This window comes from Macrotis lagotis, chromosome 1 (assembly GCF_037893015.1).
Source record: "Macrotis lagotis isolate mMagLag1 chromosome 1, bilby.v1.9.chrom.fasta, whole genome shotgun sequence".
NCBI lineage: Eukaryota > Metazoa > Chordata > Mammalia > Peramelemorphia > Peramelidae > Macrotis > Macrotis lagotis.
The window spans coordinates 909,371,767-909,390,664 of NC_133658.1; the positions used below are offsets into that span (position 1 = coordinate 909,371,767).

Genomic DNA, 18,898 nt, shown 5'->3' on the forward strand with positions numbered 1-18,898 from the left:
GTCTTATAAAAGGAAATTTTATTCCATTATGGTCATTGTGAGAAAATATATTGTGAATCTAGTCCTGCATGGTTGGGAAGCTGGACCATCCCTACCTGCTGTTTAGGATTCCTTAACTAAAGACTTAGGTTTTCTCACAATTATCAATCTCAAATAGCTTGTATGTCTAATTTGAAAATTGGCCCTATACTGGTCAATTGGCTATTGTTTCCACATTTCATTAATTGAATTCAGACAATGGGTGGGGACAACACCTTTAAGGATTTCAGGGAATTGTACTTATTCATTCTCCCTCTCCCAACCTGGGAAGTCCTTAATCTTTCCTCCAATTAGAAATCAGATGACCTAATTATGCATTTTGCTTTTGTCCCCTGTTTATTGCTATCTTTTCATGCATAAAAAAATCTGTCTTCCTCTGTATTCATGGTCCAGTGGCAAATTGGAGAAGGTCTGGATTCAATTTGTTATGAAATTGGCACGCATTGCTTAATAAACTGGTGAGCTCAGAAACTTTGCTTCTTAAATTATTTCAGATTCCACCCACCAGAAGGATAATCCTCACGTTGTAACTTCGGTGGGACTCAACAGTATTCAGAGAAGGCAAAAGGGAACCAATTCAACCTTGCCAGTATTGAGTATGAGATGTGTATGAGTCCACTTTGAAATGTCAAAGAGGCAGGTTTTGATACAGAGGGGAGGTCATGAGAGAGGGTTAGGGTTGGTTCTACAGCTAAAGAACCATCTGCAGAGAGAAAGTAATTGGGAGCTGATGAGATTGTCAAGCAAGACAGTTTGGAGGAAAGAAACTGGAGGGCCCAGGGCACTCTTAAGGATGGTTATCGTTAATGGCATAACCTGAATAAGAATGCAGAAAAGAAAGTTGAGGAGGATCAGAGGAAGAATTAGATAGAAGAAGAGGGTGCTTGAGAGGGTCAGAGCTTGAAGAGAGTTCAAGAAGGCTAAGAACTGAGGAAAGGACATTTGATTACAGTCTAGAGATGATTGGTAACTTTAGAGACAGCGCTTTCAACAACATGAAGAGCAGAGTGCAGAAGGCCTGAGAAGACACATTGTATAGTTCACATGGAAATGGCCACTCTCCAGGAAAACTTCTGGAAACAGTTATCAGCAACAGCCAGGCACCTCCTAGAACATCAGCTTCGGGGGCAGCTAGGTGGTGCAGTGAATAGAGTATCGGCCTTGTAGTCAGAAGGATCTGAGTTCAAATCCAACCTCAGATACAATAGTTACCTATGTTACCTTGAGTAACTTAACTCCATTGCTTTGCAAAAATCTAAAACAAAACAAACCAAAAAAAGATCAGATTCAGACCATCTGTATTGGGAGAGTACCCTGTCATCAGAAGGACCAGCTAGATTTGCAGTAAAATATAGACTCCTGGGTAAGGGTCACTTCATATTTGTCCTCATATGAGTGGCTATGGAAAGCTCTATGGGTTTTGGGGCTTTCAATATATATCACAGATCCCTGAATTAGGCAATCAGACCTAGTGAAGGGTCTCCTGGGCTCATCCCTCCTAGCTCTGACATTCCATGTCCTAAAGTTCCATCTAGCTCCCCCAGATCTGCTATTTTCTCTTCTTACCTCCCCCCTCAAGTATCAGGTTTAGCTGATTCCCTGAACCTGAACTTGAGACAGTTCTGCCTCTGGGTCGTTGACCTGGACTACTCATGGGTGTGTGCCTGGGACTTTCACTTCTCCTTTCTTTTCTTTTCATAGGGTGGGAGTTGACTTCTCCCCTTCATTAGTTCCTCACTCCATCCCACTAATCCCCGCCCCCCCCCCCCCCCCCCGGACTAAACCCCGATCAGACTCTATCTCCTTCTTACACTGGAAAGGGTCAGTTCTGCTTGTACCAACTGTAGTGGAAGAGGTGGGATCTAAGACAAGCTGGAGGGGAGGTTGAACAGCCAGACTAGATGAAAGTGATGGTTCCTCTTAGAATCCCACTGCATTCATTTGATGAATCATTTCCCAGGGTCAGAGGCCTGCCTCTCTTTTTTGTCTGACACCTTCTGCTTTCCTCAGAAACCACTGAGCTGGTCAGACAGAAGCCATGAGGCCGGGGGAGTGACAGAGCCTCTGTCTCTCCTGGTTCAGGGATGCTGCTGCTGTTGCTGCTGCTGTTGCTCTTCTTGGAGGGTGAGTCAGAGCAGGGCAAGGATGAGAATGGCCATGGAGCCAGGAGGCCCTGGCCTGGATCCTGCCCCTGGACAAGTCACAGAACTCTCTCTGGACCTCAGATTCCTTACTGATCTTAAAATAGGACTGACCGAAGTCTCTCTTAAACTCCTTCCCAGCATGGCCATCCTTTTCTAGGTTTCTCTTTTATCTCTAAAACCTGTGACACAGTGCTAACACGGTGATGATTATCAGCATTATTAACTGCTTTGTTTTGTGATCTCTATGTCTCTCTGCCCACAGGGTTCCAATCCCAAAAGGAAGGATTTGAATTGAAGTGTCCACGTTTCCAGAAAGCTCAGGAAGGACTCTGCACCTATATCCCCTGCACCTTCACCTATCCTAATATACAGAGACGTTATTATGGCATTTATGGCTACTGGTTCAAGAAAGGTCCCTCAATTTCTGAAGATGTCCTTGTGGCAACAAATGATCAAATGAGAGAGGTGGAAAAGGAGGCATTGGGAAGATTCCACCTTGTCGGGGACCCTGGGAGCATGAACTGCTCTCTGAGCATCAGAGATATACAGGGAAAGGACAGAGGATATTACTTCTTCCGTGTGGAAAGTGGGTCAGAAAAATTCAGTTACTTAAATTATCAGGTGAAGCTGGATGTGAGAGGTAGGCTCCCTTGGCACTGTAAAGTGGGCACAGTAAAGTGGGATCTTGTGGGGTTGAACTGTTCTAGGAAGCTCCTTTTGCTCTATGTCTCAAGGGAAAGACAGACCCTTTGGCCAAGTAACAGCTTACACAAGCAGATGAAGACTGGGGAGAGTGTAGAGAAAGTTGGAGAAAAGGAGGAGGCTACTCTGGGCTTCTTTGCAGAGAAATGAGGTCTCAGGAAGGGTTGGGTGAGCTCATCAAGCTTAGGCAATAAACCCAGATATCCTGTTCCAGGGATTGTTGCAGGGCCTGCAGGTGAGGAGTCTTGATAATATTTGAGGTACAACCTCATGGTCACCACCAATTTGGGGGGTCACAATGTTCATTTTTCTCTATGCAGGAACAGGATCACAGGCAGAGGTGAGTGGTATAGAGCATAGACATGTAGAAGATTCTTGGGAAGGGAGGTATAGTGGTAATGGCAGGAAAGGACATTCCAGTGACAGGGTCCTAAGCTAGGTGTGCTGATAACTTTTTAACAATTGCTATTTGAATTATTCTTTTCTGAATAACACTTTATTTTTCCTAATTACACTTTTGACATTCATTTAAAATGTTTTTGAGTTCTCAATTTACTTTCTTGTCCTCTCAGATATGGAAAGCAATTTCATATAGTCTATACATATGTAAGCAGGTGAATCATATTTTCAAATTTGACTCAGAATTCATTTATTTATTGTTTAAGGCAATGGAGTTAAATGACTTGCCCAAGGTCATACAGCTAGGCAATTATTAATTGTCTGAGGCTGGATTTAAACACAGGTCTCCTTGACTCCAGGACCAGTGCTCAATGCCTGCATCATCTATCTGCCCCTGACTCTGAATTAAAAAAAAAGAATGACACATTTGTAAATGTAATCTGAAGGTAATAGAAGATTTCCCAACTCATTCAAAGCCTGGTGGACTTGGCATATAATAGTCTGGAAAGCAAATGAGTTAGGATTATAACCAAAAATCACCTACACAGCAAAAAGGGAATATAATTCTTCAGGGGAAAATGGATATTTAATGAAATAGAAGACTTGCAAGCACTTCATAAAAATACAAGAGGCAAATACAAAATTTTACTTTCATAAATAAGACTCAAGAGAAACATAAAAGATATTCAGGAGAGGGAAATCATAAGGGACTTAATAAGATAAAACTGTATATATACCTGCATAGGAAGATGATCTTTGTAGTTCAAAAAAGTTTCTCATTATTAGGGAAGTAAGCAGTACATAGAGTTAGAGAGCACAAATAAGAGTTGAATATGAAGGAAAAATGAAATTAAAGTGTAGAAGAGGAACAACCTGGGAGAAAGGGAAAGGGAGGAATAGAACAGGGTAAAAGATCTCACATAAAACAGGCCAGAAAAGGCTTTTATAATACAGGGGAAGATGGGCTAAGTGGTAGGGAGTGAGTGAACCTTACTCTCATCACAATTGGCTCAAAGAGGGAATAACATACACACATGATTTGGTATAGAAATTTCACTTATTCTAGTGGAAAGTAGGAGGGTAAGAGGATAAGAGAAGGGGTAGGGTAGGACAGAAAGTAGGACAAATTGGAAGAGGTGGTACTCAGAAGCAAAACACTTTTGAGGAGAGATGGGATTAAAGGAGAGAGAATAGAATATGGGGGCAGAAAGGAATGGGGGGGAATACATTGAGCAATCATAACCATGAAAAACTTTTGAAGGAAGTTTTGATAAAGAGCTCATTTTTCAAAGATATAGAGAACTGAGTCACATTTATAAAGATAGGATGCCCAAATGATAAATGATCAAGAAATATGATCACAGCTATCTATAGTTATATGAGCAGATGCTCTAACTCAGTATTGATTGGAGAAATGCAAATTGAAATAATTCTGAGATACTACCTGTAAGGCATTTGATTGTCTAATAGGACAGAAAAGGGGAAGGACAAATGTTGGGGGGGATCTGGGCAAGACTCATGAACTGGTGCAAAGTGAAATGTGTTGTAATCAATGTAACAATATTGTGAGAAGGTCAGCTGTGAATGACTTAGCTATTTTCAGAAATACGATGATCCAAGACATCTCTGAACTCTGATGAAGAATGCTATCTATCTCCAAAGAAAGAAATGATGGTGTCTAAATACTGATTGAAGCACACTTTTTTTAATATTATTTTCTTGAAGTTTTTGGTCAATGTTTTCTTTGCCAATATGAATAATATGGGAATATGTTTTGCATGACTATGCCTGTACAAGCTAAATTGAAATTACTTGCTTTCTTAATGAGCAGGATGAAAGGAGAAGAAGAGAGAGAGTTTGGAACACAAAGTTTAAAAATGAAAATCAAAAATTTTTATATGTATTAGTGGAAAATTAAAAGTTAAATAAATTTATAAAATTAATCTTCAGTGGTAACATTTACCCCATTGCTTTAAATTTAGACAACAAAACAAATCATCCCCCAATTTATAAGTTTTGTCAATTTCTTAGGTGCAAATGGTGACGCCGAACATTTTACACTTGGCCCTAGTGAGCTCCTATTTTTTAGGGCAGTTCTGTTGGACTGTCCTTGCACTGTTAACTGATGGGATGCCCTAGGGGTCCCTCCTCCAGGGTCTGGCTCATCCTTTCTCTTCTTCCCCAGACCTGATTGAGAAGCCAGACATCTATATTCCAAGGATCCTGGAGCCTAAGACCTCCGTGAAACTCATGTGTGCAGCCCCCTGGGTCTGTGGGGAGGGAACACCCCCCATCTTCATCTGGAGAGGGGCTGCTTTCTCCAGCCTGGGACCTAGTCAAAAGCCTCCCTATTTCTCTGAGCTGACCCTCAGCCCAAGACCTAAGGACCATGGCTCCAACCTCACCTGCCAGATGACCTTTCCTGGTTCTGGAGCTCACACAGAGACAACAGTCCAGCTCAATGTGGCCTGTAAGTGATGGGGAGGGGGAGCAGGGAGTAAGAACATCACCTCAGTCAAGGGGTCGAAGGGAAATCTAAGGCTGAGAAGAATCCCAGGATCTCCTGGAAAGTGGGAGTCACTGGGGAGCATAAGGGGAGGAATATATGCAGGTCTTGGAGTCAAGAGTCCTGGGTTTGAATCCCCTCTAAGTCTTGTTCAGCCTGACCTACAGGCTCATCACTTTATGAGAGGGCTCTGTGCCAACATGGAGAGTCTCTGGAGCATCCATGCCCACTCCCTCCTCTGCGGGTTGCCCAGGAGGGGTGAAGGCTCAGAAGGAGGCAGATGGACTCTCCCAGGAGAGGAGGGGAGAGTCAGAGTGAACACCCTCTACCTGGAATTGGTTTCTGATTCCCCTTGGCTGCAGTTTAGTCCTGTGCAAAAAGGAGGTTGGACATCTCGGCAGGGTCTCTGCTGCCTGGAGAGTCTGTTCTGGTAGCCCTGGGCTAGATAGCGACTGGCTAGGCCTGAACTTTCTCCTCTGGATAATGGGTATAATAATCCTTTCCCTTCCACCTGGGGCTACTGCAAGGAAATTGCAGATATAGAGTAGTCCTCTTTAGTTTTTAGTTTCCGTGTGCATGTTTGTGTGTACGTGTGTGTGTGTGTGTGTGTGTGTGTGCTCATCACAGGGGGTGAGAAGAGTGCCAATAGTTAGTGCCATATTTTTTGTTGTAGATCCTATAAAGACCTTCGGAATCAGTGCTGATTGGGAACAGGAAAGAGGTAAGGAGGAGGCAGGGATGTGGGGAGGAGAGACCTTGGGGCTATGGGGACACTGGTTTTCTTAGCTCCAGTGGAAAAGCCACAAAGATCATGATGCCCTTCACTCTTCCTCCCCACTTTCTTCCTCCCTCCCTCTGCCCCCTCCTCCCCTCTCTGTCCAGGCTTGAAGTCCTCATTAAATCACACTATCCTGAAGGATGAGTCCTTGAGATTGCTTTGCCAAGCTGACAGCAACCCTCCTGCCTTTCTGAGCTGGTCCCATGGGGGCCAGGTGGTGCTGTCCTCCGGGCCCTCAAGGGCTGGGATTCTGGTTCTCCATCTGCCCCGGCTGGGAGTAAAGGATGGCGGGGAGTACAGATGCCAAGCTCAGTACAGGATGGACACCCTGTATGCCACCTTGAACCTCTCTGTGATTTGTGAGTCATGCCATTTCATGGGGGAGGGGGTTCATTGATTGGGTTTAATCTCTCCTTGGGGGTGTGAGTGGAGGTATTGGAGAGACTGGTGGGTGGTATTTGGTGAGCAAGAAGGGTAAAAGTTTGAACCTGGAATCAGAAGACTTTTTTAAAGATTTTCACTCCTCTTCCTCTCTGTAAATCCCTGAACAAGTCATCTCCCTTTTCTGAGCCTCAGTATCCTCATCTGTAAAAAGAGGGAGGGGTGGTGAATAACATAGTACTACATCCCTCAAAGGTTTGGTGGTAGGGAGGAGTTAGATGGATATTATTAAAAATCGCTGTTTCTTGAAGCCTGAGCTGTTTGAGTGACAATGTTTGCCTGCCTCATCACCAGTCAATGATCAAACTTCCCCTTAGAGTCAACTCCCTGTCTCTTACAGATGCCCCAGAGAACCTGAAGGTCAGAGCCTTGTGGCCCAACAGAACAGGTACAGGGAGGGATATGTAAGTGTGTATATTTGTGTGGGAGTGGGTGCATTTGCATCTGTGAGAATATGTGTGTGTGTGCATAAGTGTGTGAGTGTATGTATAAGTGTGTAAGTGGGTGTATCTGAGGATTTTTATGTGCATTTGTATATGAGTGAGTGTGTGTTTAGGTCATAGTGGTGAATGTAGGTGATTTATGTCTGCTTATATGAGCAAATGTATGTGAGTGAGTGTGCCTGTACATGGTGTGAATGTATTGCATATTTGTGTATATGTACACCTCATGTTTTGTATTTTTACGTGTAAATTTGTATATGTGCAAGGGCTTGTATAATAAGTATGTTTGTGAGAGTGGTTGCAAATATGTGTGAGTGTGCATGTGAGTAAGTGTGAGTTTATGGACATAAATGTGTGATTGTATGTGGATGTTTGTGCATCTCAGTGTGTGAATGTGTGTGGGTGGGCATGGATGTATGTGCAATGCTGTTGGTGTATATAAAAGTGCATGTGTGTCTGTGTGTGTGACTGTGTGTATATAGTGAACATATATAGATGAGTGTGTGTAAAAATAAATGTGTGCCTATGTGTATACACAATTCTGTTTGAATGTGAGCTTGAGAGTGTTCAATAATGTGATTGTATGTGTGAGTGTGATTTGTGGTGAATAAGCTTGTGAGTACATATGTAGGTTTGTGCATGTATTGTGATCACGTGTGAGTGTATTTCTCAAAACAGGTTTGGGAGTGGGCTTCTGAATGGGGGGACAGACAAACAAGACATCTACATTTCCCCTCTCATGCACCCTGAATGTGGAATCCCAGGACTTGGGCTCCAAGCCTGGTTCTGTGGTTGACCTTCTGCTATGAAACATTTCTGTCCATGACTTGGACAAAGACTTCAGGGATACCTGACTAAGCTTCCAGATGATAAATATCAGGGAGGGATAGACAGTAGCTTGGCTGATGGTTATGATGTGAAATGACCCTGAAGGGCTCATTTAGTAACAATCAAACATAGAGATAAAAGGGCAAAACCTGTCAGGATGGCAATTTTTCTGAAAGTTATTTGGGATGCTTAGTATAGTTATAAGGTAGTTAGACAAGGTAATGGAGGGACAACAGGAACCAGAGTAAGGAAGAACTGAGTTCCAATTTGGCCTCAGACACAGAGTCCCTGAACCTGTTTGTCTCAATTCTTCAACTATAAAGTGGCAATAACAGTACCTACTTCCAGGGTTGCGGCGAGGATCGAATGAGATTTTATATTCATAAGATGTGCCTAAGCATAGGGTAAGGGATATACAGAAGTTTGTTCTCTTTCCTTTGATCTTGTAATCTCACTCTGAGTGAGCAGTTTAACAGTTTAATGTGTCAGGCCCCAATTACCTAATGCAATCTTGGCCTGAATTGGGAGATAAGCTTCTAGGAAGATGTCCAGTGTGTCATTCATTTCTGGATTTCCCAGTTTAGAAAGAACATAAGTAGGCTACATTGCATCCAGGGAAAGTCAGGTGAGATGTCTTAAGTGTTCACCAGTTCATAAAATAGGAAGGCTACTTGAAGGAATGAAGGACCTGAGAACCTTTAGGCGGGAAAGGAGAATGATCTGGAGGGGGGACTCACTAGCTGTGATTGAGGGGTGCTCCCCTAGGAGAGAGAAAAGGGTCAGAGTTTAGAAACCAGTTAGGATTTAATGTAAAGGGAGGGGAAATAACCAGTATTATCCAAAGTTCTTTGAGCAGAAATTGGATGACCCATTCTTGATGATTTGATAGGGAGAATTCTTGCTTTAGAGTGTGGTAGACTGAAGGTGATGGAGGTCCCTTCTGACTCAGAGATTCTGAAACTTCATGATCTTGGGAATCTCACTGCCTGCTCCTGGGCCTCAGTAAAGAAAGAAGGGCCTTGAACTGAAGGAATTCTAAGTTTTGGTCTGCTTTTGTCTTCCCTTCTATGATCTTTTCAGGTGCTATCATGGAAATTTTCTCATCTCTGGTGGTCCTGGTGGGAGAGTCCTTGCTCCTGGAGTGTGCTGCTGACAGTAGTCCCCCTGCTGACATGAGCTGGACCAGGGGGAGCCAAGCCCTGAACTCTTCCCTTCGCTCCTCTCCTGGGATGCTGTATCTAGAATTGTCCCATGTCCAGGCAGAGGATGGAGGGGAGTATACCTGCCATGCTCAGAATGAGTGGGGGACCCAGAACATCTCCCTGAATCTCTCTGTGCAGTGTGAGTCCAAGGGCCTGGGTACAGGATTCCCCTAGGAGGTCAGAGAGTGAATTGTGCTAATCCCTATGCATCCCCTTCCCCACAGACCCTCCCAGGCTGTTCAAAAGCTTTTGCTCAAGGACTGATGAAGGCTTACTCTGTGCCTGTTCTATTCAGGCAGAGCCCAGCCTATCTTTGATCTGGTGGGTGGGGGAGAGAAGAGTGGAAGACAATAGGACCCATGACATCCTCCAGGTGAAGTCTACCAACTCTGGAGCCTGGACCAATGGTAGCCTGATCCTGAAGGAAAAGTGGGACCTTGACCTCAACCTCCGGTGTGAGGGGAGGAACCAGCATGGGGTTCACAGTGTCATTGTCCTGATAGTGTCAGGTGGGGTTCTATAAGGTTGAGAAGCCTGCATCCATCAGGGGATGGGATCTGGGCTCAGTTTCCTGGGAAGAAAGAGGAGTACAGTGGATTAGGGGAAGAGAAATCCAGGGATGGGAACAGAATCAGGAAAATACATGGGAAGGGGGTAGCTCTCTACATGCTAATAACCAAGCTGAATCTGTGACAAAGAATGCCTGAGGGGTCTGGGATCATAGATTTAGAAAGCAGTGGCAGCTTATCTGAACTGTTAGAAAGACTATTTTGTGACTAATCTTCTAAGCTCAGTTACTGACCAGCTGCCTGACCCTGGCTAGTTCCTTTCCTTTTCTAGTCACAATTTCCTCTTTTTTAAAAATAGTGATACAAGGAAATTACAAAGAACATTTTTTAAAAATCTTAAAGTTTTAACAGAGTGGGAGAAAAACAGGGTGGGGATGGAGGCTGTAGACAGGCCAGCTGAATACCAGGACAGCCACTCAATCCAATCCTGTCTTTTTGCAGATAGAACAAGGACAGCTGACCTCACATTCTTCAAAGGGGCACTTTTGGGAACTGGGATCACTGGCCTTCTCATTTTCTGCCTTATGCTCACTTAGTGAGTGGGGTATAGGAGCTGGGGAAAAAATTGGAGGGGGTGGCTTCTGGAAGGGTCAGAAGAGTGTTTGATCAGACACCCTGACAGAATGATGGGCTTGTTTTTTCAGTAAGAAGTTTCTGAGGAAGAAGGAGATAGAGCCAGAAGTATTAGAGGTCGCAGGTTCCCAGAACAACATGGAAGAGGACTATGTTAATCTGGATGTGGTGAGTGAGCTATCCCTGGTACTGAAATCCCTACTTCCCATCAAACTTCATGTTAAATCCGTGAATGAACTCTGACACACACTGGCTATGAGACTATCATGTCTCTTCCCCAAATCTGTACCTCAATTCCATTATCTGTGCAATGATGGATATGGAATGGCTTCAATCATTTGATGAAACAATGCTATATGTGAGAAGTAATCTGAGACTGCTTGGAGGAAAGGCCTGTGGGCTGGTTTCAGAGAGACAGATTGGTTGTGTGGTCTCAGGCAGATTGCTTCATCAACTCACTGACCCAGGACAGTACAGGTTGGTTTTAGAACAGGTGCAGATTCATATGACTGTAGTAACAGCCCCATGAGAAGCTTGTTAGCTATGCAGACAAAATAACAAGTTTCATCCCAAAGATGAAAAGATGAACCATGTGCTTTGCTTCGTTTTGTGAATGGTGAAATAGAGAAAAAATAGTCCTTCATGCTACTAAGTGAAGGGGAAAAGAATCAACAGGATTACTATGGAAGATCTTATTTCATCTATTTTGCATAAAAAATCTGTACAAAGTAATTTGCAAAAGTAAGAATAATAATAATAAGTAAGGAATCCAGAAAAGGCCGTTGGGAAACAAGGTTCCTGCCTTGGGAATTGAAGGGAAACTCAGGGTTCTTATTTTAACCATTCTTATTATAAATATATGTATATATATATATATGTAGTATTTTATTTTCCCCATTTACATATAAAACAGGTTTTAACATTCACTTTGTAAAACTTGAATTCTGAATTCTCTCTCTTCTCCCCACTCTAACCACCCCTTTTCATTGAGAAAGCACATGATTTAATAGAAGCTAAAAATTTGAGTCATGCCCCAAGAAAGAATCCTCAAGAAAAATGAAGTTGGGGCAGCTAGATGGCACAGTGGATAGAGCACCCAACCTGGAGTCAGGAGTACCTGAGTTCAAATCCTGCTCAGACACTTAATAATTACCTAGCTATGTGGCCTTGGACAAGCCACTTAACCCCATTGCCTTGCAAAAACTAAAAAAAAAAGTGAAGCTAAAAAGATATGATTCAATCTTTATTCAGAGGCCATCAGCCCTCTCTCTCTGGGAATGGAGAGCATTCTTTGTCACAGGTTCTTCAGAGTTCTCTTGAGTCACAGCATTGCTGGGAAAAGCTAAGTCATTCACAGCTGAACATCCTGCCATGTTGCTTTTACTTTGTATATAGTACATTTTCCACTGTGTCTACTCATGCAAGTCTTTCCTGGTTTTACTGAGAGCATTCTGCTCATCGTTTCTTATGGAAGAATCGCATTCTATCATAATCACAAAATACAGTTTGTTCAGTCATTCCCTAAGTGGTTTTCCTCAGTTTCTGGTTTCTTGACAACAGAAAACAGCTGCTATAATATTCTTGTACATATAAGTTCTTTTCCTTCCTGTTTTCCACCTCTTCCAGAATAGAGACCTAGTAGTGGTGATGCTAAGTCAGAGAATATGCAGAATCGTTTCACGACTCTTCCTTCAGTATATTAATGTATCATTTCCCTTACATACCACCAATATTTTTCATTTTCCTTTTCTTTCCCAATGACCAGTCTAAAAAGTGTGAGAAAATACCTCAGAATTATTCGAATTTACATTTCTAGAATCAAGAGTGAGTCAGGCAATTTTAAAAAAACATGGCCAGGGGCGGCTAGGTGGCATAGTGGATAAAGCACTGGCCTTGGAGTCAGGTGTACCTGGGATCAAATCCGGTCTCAGACACTTAATTACCTAGCTGTGTGGCCTTGGGCAAGCCACCTAACCCCGTTTGCCTTGCAAAAAAACCTAAAAAAAAAAACATGGCCATCGCTATCCTTAATAACCTCATATGAAAACTGTTGTGTCTATTGATCATTTATCAACTGGGGAATGGCTTTTATTTTTTATCAATTTCATTCAGTTCTCTATGTTTGAGAAAGGAAGTCTTTTTTAGGAAAAACTTTTTTCAATATTCCCCCTCCCCTACAATAATATGGCTAAATGTATTTTCCTTGATCATATTCCCCTGTCCCATTTATTCTAACCTCTCTGTCCTTTTGCCCTAACCTTCCTCAGAAAGTTTTTTTGTTTCTTACTGTCCCCTCCCATAATCTGCCCTACCTTGCATCAGTGACCCCTTTCTCCCCACCCTTTCCCTTCCTACATTCCTCCAGGGTAAGAGGAATTCCTATACCCAATTGAGTATGCATGTTATTCCTTCTACCCACCAATTTAGAGGAGAGGAAGGTTCACCCACTTTCCCTCTCTTCACCCTCAAACACTTCACTTATCTCATTCTCCCACCTTTTGTCCCAGTACATTCCTGTTAGCCCTTAACTCCATCTTTGGAATATAGTGTTCCTTCATAGTCAGCTTCCACCTGTGTCCTATGAATATACACTCCTTCTAACTTCTAATAAATGAGAAATTCCATTTGAATTATCAATATCATCTTTGTCTTCTAGAACATAAGTATTTCAACATCCTTAAGTTCCTTATGATTGGCCTTTCCTATTTGCCATTTTATGCTTCACACGACTCTCATAGTTGAAGATTAAATTGTCTGTTTAGCTCTTGTCTGTTCATTAGGAAATTTTGAAAGACCCTCCATATCACTGAATGTCCATCTTTTCTCCTGAAAGAGTATGTTCAATTTTCCTGGGTGATTGATTCTTGGTTGTAATCCAAGCTTTTTTTGTCTTCTAGAATATCACATTCCTACAATCCCTTAAGGAAGAAGCTGCTAAATCTTGTGCTATCTTGACTGTGATTCCATGATAATTGATTTTTTTTTCTTTCTGGCTGCTTGCATTATTTTCTCCTTGATCTGGAGCTCTGACAAAGGAGAAGCCATTAGATTCGGAAGCTTGAAGATGGGTGGTTTTGGAGAGAATGAGTACACTGAGTAATCAAATTAAAGCTAGTTAAGAATGGAATTCAAGGAAAGAAGGTGGAGGGCATAGCCTTTTCCTTTTCTATGCCTCAGTTTTCTCATTGAAAAGTGGACAGTTGGTACCTGAGTTGAAATCCAGCCTCAGACACTTAATAATTACCTAGCTGTGTGGCCTTGGGCAAGCTACTTAACCCCATTGTCTTGCAAAATAAATTAAAAAAGAGAAAAATGTTCAGTTTGAACCAGGTGATGTCTTGGGTTCTTTACAATCCTGAAAACCTGTGTTCTGTCCTCTCTAAGTTGGAGCTTACTTGGCTCCACTCACCACCTTCTTTTTTTTTTTAATTTTTGCAAGCCAAGGTGCCCACTGTCACACAACTAGGTAATTATTAAGTGTCTGAGGCCGGATTTGAACTTGGGTCCTACTGACTCCAAGGCACCACCAAGCTGCCCACACCCATCTCCTTCTTGCCATAATTCTGTCCATTGGCAAGGATGTGAATCATACACCTCCATTGACTGCCTCATCCAGAATCATGGATTCAGGAGTAGAAAGACCCTCAGAGATCAGCTGCTTGGAATTCCCCATTCCACAGACAATGGAACTGAGTTTGAAAGAGGGGAAATACCAAGGTTATTTTCTCTTTAGGTGATTTAGTTTTAAGGTCATTTGGTTCTAAATTCAGCATTCTTGTCAAGATCCAGCTGTGGCTTTCCAAAAGAGAAGGAAAGAACTTTATTTTTTGTTTTGTTTTTTGTTTTTTTGCAAGGCAAATGGGGTTAAGTGGCTTGCCCAAGGCCACACAGCTAGGTAATTATTAAGTGTCTGAGACTGGATTTGAACTCAGGTACTCCTGACTCCAAGGCTGGTGCTTTATCCACTACACCACCTAGCAGCCCCCAAGGAAAGAACTTTAAATGTCACATTATCAATCCCTCTTCAATTTTATAAAGGGTGAGTCTGAGGTCCAGAGAGGAAAATGATCTCAACTCAGCTTTTATAGGCTTTAGACCTGGGAGAGAACAAATGATCCAGTCCCCACATTTTACAGAATGTCAAGAGAGGGAAAGTGACTTATCCAAGGTAACAAAAGCAGTTATTGGCAGAGCCTTAGAAACCACCTACTTCCATCTCATTCATTTTCAAAGGTGTGAATTAAACTCAAAGATCTTACATATAAATACATATATATGACACAATCCATTGTTTTATTTATATCAGGGGAAATGGAGATTTAGAGAGCTAGGGGATTACCCAAGGCCATGCTCTCGGACATTCTCTACTGCAGCTGCACCTTGCCAGAATAACCTCATCCTGGAGTTATCCACACTTTGATTAAGAGAAAACTTTTTTTGTCAAGGCATTTAGATTTAAGGGCCTTGTCCAAGGTCACACAAACAGTCAATTTTCAGGGACTGAAATTGAACTGAAGTCCTCTGGACATCAGGATTGATGCTCTATCCACTTTGCCACTTAGCTGCCTCTACTATCTTCTAAAACTTTCTGGTTATGTAAGAATGGCCAAAACAACTAGCCCAACCCCTGCCCCACCCTGCACACCTTGCAGAGCCTCCATGTCATTATCTGCAAAACTGAGGCACTAATACCTCTAATGCTTACCCAAGAGGGTTAAGAGATCCTATGAGACTGCATTTGTAGCTCATCTGTCAGACTTTAATATATGAATAGTTATTTTTATAGAAGAACCAGCCTCTATGAGAAGACAAACATAGAGAGACATGGGTTTAGGGATAATCAGTTTCCACACATTCTCATTTTTAGGACTAGAAAAATGAGGTCTTATGGGGGGAGTTTATTCATAGAATTAGAGGCAAAGTTTAAACTTAAACCCTCCTGACCCCTAGCCCAGGATTACCCCAGATCCATCTGGTAGATATTTAGCACGTGAATGACACCTACTTGCCCAAAGAGGAAGATTCCCTACTTCCTAGCCATGACAATCTTCTTTCCAAACCACAGTCAAGCTAGGACTTCCAGCATCCCAGACTCACGATGGATCTTTTCCCTACAGAATCAGCGAAGAGTCCTCCAACCACCTCCACCTGACCCAGTCATTCCAAACCCACCTGATGAGCTGCATTATGCCTCACTTAACTTCAGAAGTCCCAATGTGAAGAACCAAGAGACACACACGCAGTACTCAGAGATCAAGTTCTGCTCTGGAGGCAAAGAGGGTGGAACAAATTCTGATATGAAGTGAAATAGGTGGGATCAGAAATAAAGAGAATGCACTCTATGCCTGAAGGTGCTCATTCTGTCTGAAGCTGAGCCTCAGATGCTTCTTTGCTTTGATCTGTTGGTCCTGAGATACTCTAACACCAGAGATATTCGCTTCCTCTAAATGCAGGAGGAAAGGAAGAGGACCCTAGAGAAATGGGGAAGTAGAGGAAATATTTTCCAGGCAATCATGTCCTGTTCTCAAGTGAAAACTTCTCAAGGGGACAAAGGTTTGCTTATCTGAGCTAGCCTCCTTGGGTAGGTCCTCAAGACACACAATGTGAAATGTGGGAGGAAGCTTAGAACATAGACAATCAGAACAGGAAAGATTATTAGAATGTAGACTATCAATATTGGGAGGAACTTCAGGGTCTATTTCATCCAAACTCTCAGAATGGGAATTCTCTCTTCAATAATCCTCCAAAATAAGAAACCAGATTTTCTCTGGAGACCTTCCAGTTAGGGAGAGGAGCTTCCTCCCTCCCAAGGTAGCCAATTCCACTTTTAGGCTATTCTGATTGGTTGTTTTTCCTAACATCAGCCCGTCAGCAATTCAACAAGCAAACAGCTCTTATTAAGCCCCTATTGTGTTCCAGGCGATGTGCCATGCCCTGGAGACACAGTTAACAAAGCAAATAGTCCCTGGTCCCAGTTTCTCTTCCATGGAGGAGCATCATGCACACTTACAAATAGAACATTCCTCACTGAGCTCCCTCTCCACTCACACTGGCTCCATTAGTCTGGATCCAGAAATCAGTAACAGCTACTCCTCTTGGGGTTCTAATGGAAATTCATGGAAGACCATCTTCCTAACACAAATTCATATATTCTCACAATTGCATCTTCTGTAAAGAATGACTCAATAGACTCTTTTTTTCAAAACTCAAGGCAAGGTAGAGCAGGGCAAAGCAATATCAGTAGTTAGAATCCTCTCCTCCTCCCTAATCAGGGGTCCGTTCTCTCACTTATTCATAGTGCCTAAGGAGAGTAGAAGAATGGGCATCCTCTTAGAGAACAGTGGCAAATGATCTCATTAGGCCAAGGCCATTAGTATTATAGCGCCTCCAAGTCTAGTCTGTCTTTGGAGGGTCCTTTTGGAGCTCGATTCAAGATATGACACTGTGGGTGAGGGAATTATTTCTCTGAGCAGCCTGGGCTGCATTTTCCCAGTCATGGAAGGTTAAATTTTCAGTCCTTCCTTTTCAGGCCTGTCTGTTCCAGTTGAGCTGTATGTTCAAGGTCACTTAGCAGCTGGGCTCCAGACTAGGTGGAGCAGGACTACATGCTGTTGACTTCTGGCTGATGGGTTAGTCCACATGGGTTGTTAAACTGATGACTGATCCTAAGAGCATGTAATATCCCCTAGACAGGACAATCTATTGGATTCCCTTGGCTCATTTTTTCAATGGGCAAGTTCAGTCTTTCACCATATCTGTCATCTGCCCATCAGAGTACCAATTAGTCCCCTTCAACTTGAATGCACTTTTAACAAGAACAATGAGATTGAGATTAGTCTTGCTGGGGCAGCTACTTGGTGCAGTGAATAGAGTTAGGAGGACCTGAGGTCAAATCTGTCCTTAGACATTTAATGCTTACTCAACTGTGTGAACTTGGGCAAGTCACTTAACCCCATTGCCTTGCAAAAACAAAACAGAGATTAGAATTGTCACAAACCTGTTCTCTTTGCTTCCTTCAGGACCTTACACAAGTATATTCAATCTATATGTATGACGATAAAGGCCCACTACATCTTGAATCTGCTTCTAGTTTCAGGAAAAATTTGCAAGGTGGTGGACAGAATGAAGGCAGCAACAACCCTGGATCCGATCTCTTAGGGACAAGGAAGAAAAATTATTCAGGTCATTGCCTCAATTAAGTGGATCAAACTATTATAACTTTTGTGATGTGTCCAATGTCCCCAGACATTGACTCAGAATCTAGCAAGTTCACTCTCACTCCCAAGAAATGTCAACCAAACTATGAGCACTATTTAAGTGCCTCGCATGGACCAAGCACTAGGGACAAAATGCTAAAACTGAAATAGCTGTTTCCTCAAGCAGCTACACTATCAGAAAGACAACAACATGTGTAAACATAGATAAATGCACCTGTGATTTCAGGCAAAGCTAGGTGATAGTGGATAGATAACTGAGTCAGGAAGACCTGAGGTCAAATCTGGCCTCAGACATAGGCTAGTTTGGAATGTTGAGAAAGTCACTAAGTCTTGTTCACCTCAGTTGTCTTCATTGGCACACAGAACCTCCACATGAGGAAACACCTTCTCCCAGTGCAGGTTGCTACACTCTTTGCAATTAATTATCTTTTTGCCTAGGGTTCTGAGATGTTGATTGATCTACCCTAGGCAGAGGTGGGACCTGAATATCTCCATTCAAAGTCAGGTCCTTAAATGCAAGGTAATTATGGGGAGAGGAGGCTTAGGGGGAGGTGGTGGTGTGAGAAAAGGCTTCATGTGAAAGGCAGTGGTTGATCTGAGTAAAAGTAGCAAAAATAATAATATGAATAGAAAATTTGCTTACTATGCAAGCAAACCTTGTTAATGTCAAAGACAGGTTGTGTAGAGACAACCTGAAGATCCTAGGTTTCCCAGAAGAACATGACAGGACAGCGACTATACACCATAATGAAAGTAATAATGGGAGAGATTCCCAGAATTTCTGAAACCAGAAAATGAAATATCAGTTGAAAGAATTAACACATCATCTCCAGAAAGTGAACATTAAGAAAGTAAACTTCAGACATATAGTGAACAAATCAAACAATTCAATTTAGGAATGAGTACTGTAAGCAATCAGTAGAAGACCTTCAAATACAAAAGAAAGTTTGACTGATCTAGGTGTATTCTTTTTTTATTTAATATTTATTCTCATTTTGTACAAATAATGTTTTTTATACATTAATAAAATATTCTTGTTTAAGAGTAAATGAAATAC

At 42.3% G+C, this 18,898-nt stretch overlaps 1 protein-coding gene across 3 annotated transcripts; it reads left to right on the forward strand.

Annotated features, from left to right (window-relative positions):
- Window positions 1–1,841: 1,841 nt before the first annotated feature.
- LOC141509725 (sialic acid-binding Ig-like lectin 13) lies at window positions 1,842–15,966 on the forward strand. 3 transcript variants are annotated; one of them, XM_074219465.1, is made up of 12 exons: window positions 1,844–1,860; window positions 2,050–2,163; window positions 2,446–2,823; window positions 5,470–5,754; window positions 6,464–6,511; window positions 6,673–6,927; window positions 7,350–7,397; window positions 9,361–9,621; window positions 9,707–9,991; window positions 10,493–10,586; window positions 10,696–10,792; window positions 15,742–15,966. In XM_074219465.1, the coding sequence occupies exons 2-12, from the start codon at window positions 2,124–2,126 to the stop codon at window positions 15,928–15,930; spliced, it is 1,980 nt and encodes a 659-aa protein (XP_074075566.1). In that variant the 5' UTR covers window positions 1,844–1,860; window positions 2,050–2,123; the 3' UTR covers window positions 15,931–15,966. The 3 variants fall into 3 exon arrangements, with proteins under 3 accessions (XP_074075565.1, XP_074075567.1, XP_074075566.1); XM_074219464.1 differs by having other exon boundaries at window positions 1,842–2,163; XM_074219466.1 differs by lacking the exon at window positions 9,707–9,991 and having other exon boundaries at window positions 1,842–2,163.
- The last annotated feature ends 2,932 nt before the right edge of the window (window positions 15,967–18,898 follow it).

Bases quoted from the DNA above. Each gene is read 5' to 3' on its own strand.
- LOC141509725 (XM_074219464.1), top strand. From the start codon at position 2,124: ATGCTGCTGCTGTTGCTGCTGCTGTTGCTCTTCTTGGAGG. The intron at 2,824-5,469 runs GTAGGCTCCCTT...CTTCTTCCCCAG, and splicing joins GGTGAAGCTGGATGTGAGAG to ACCTGATTGAGAAGCCAGAC. The intron at 10,587-10,695 runs GTGAGTGGGGTA...TTGTTTTTTCAG, and splicing joins TTCTGCCTTATGCTCACTTA to TAAGAAGTTTCTGAGGAAGA.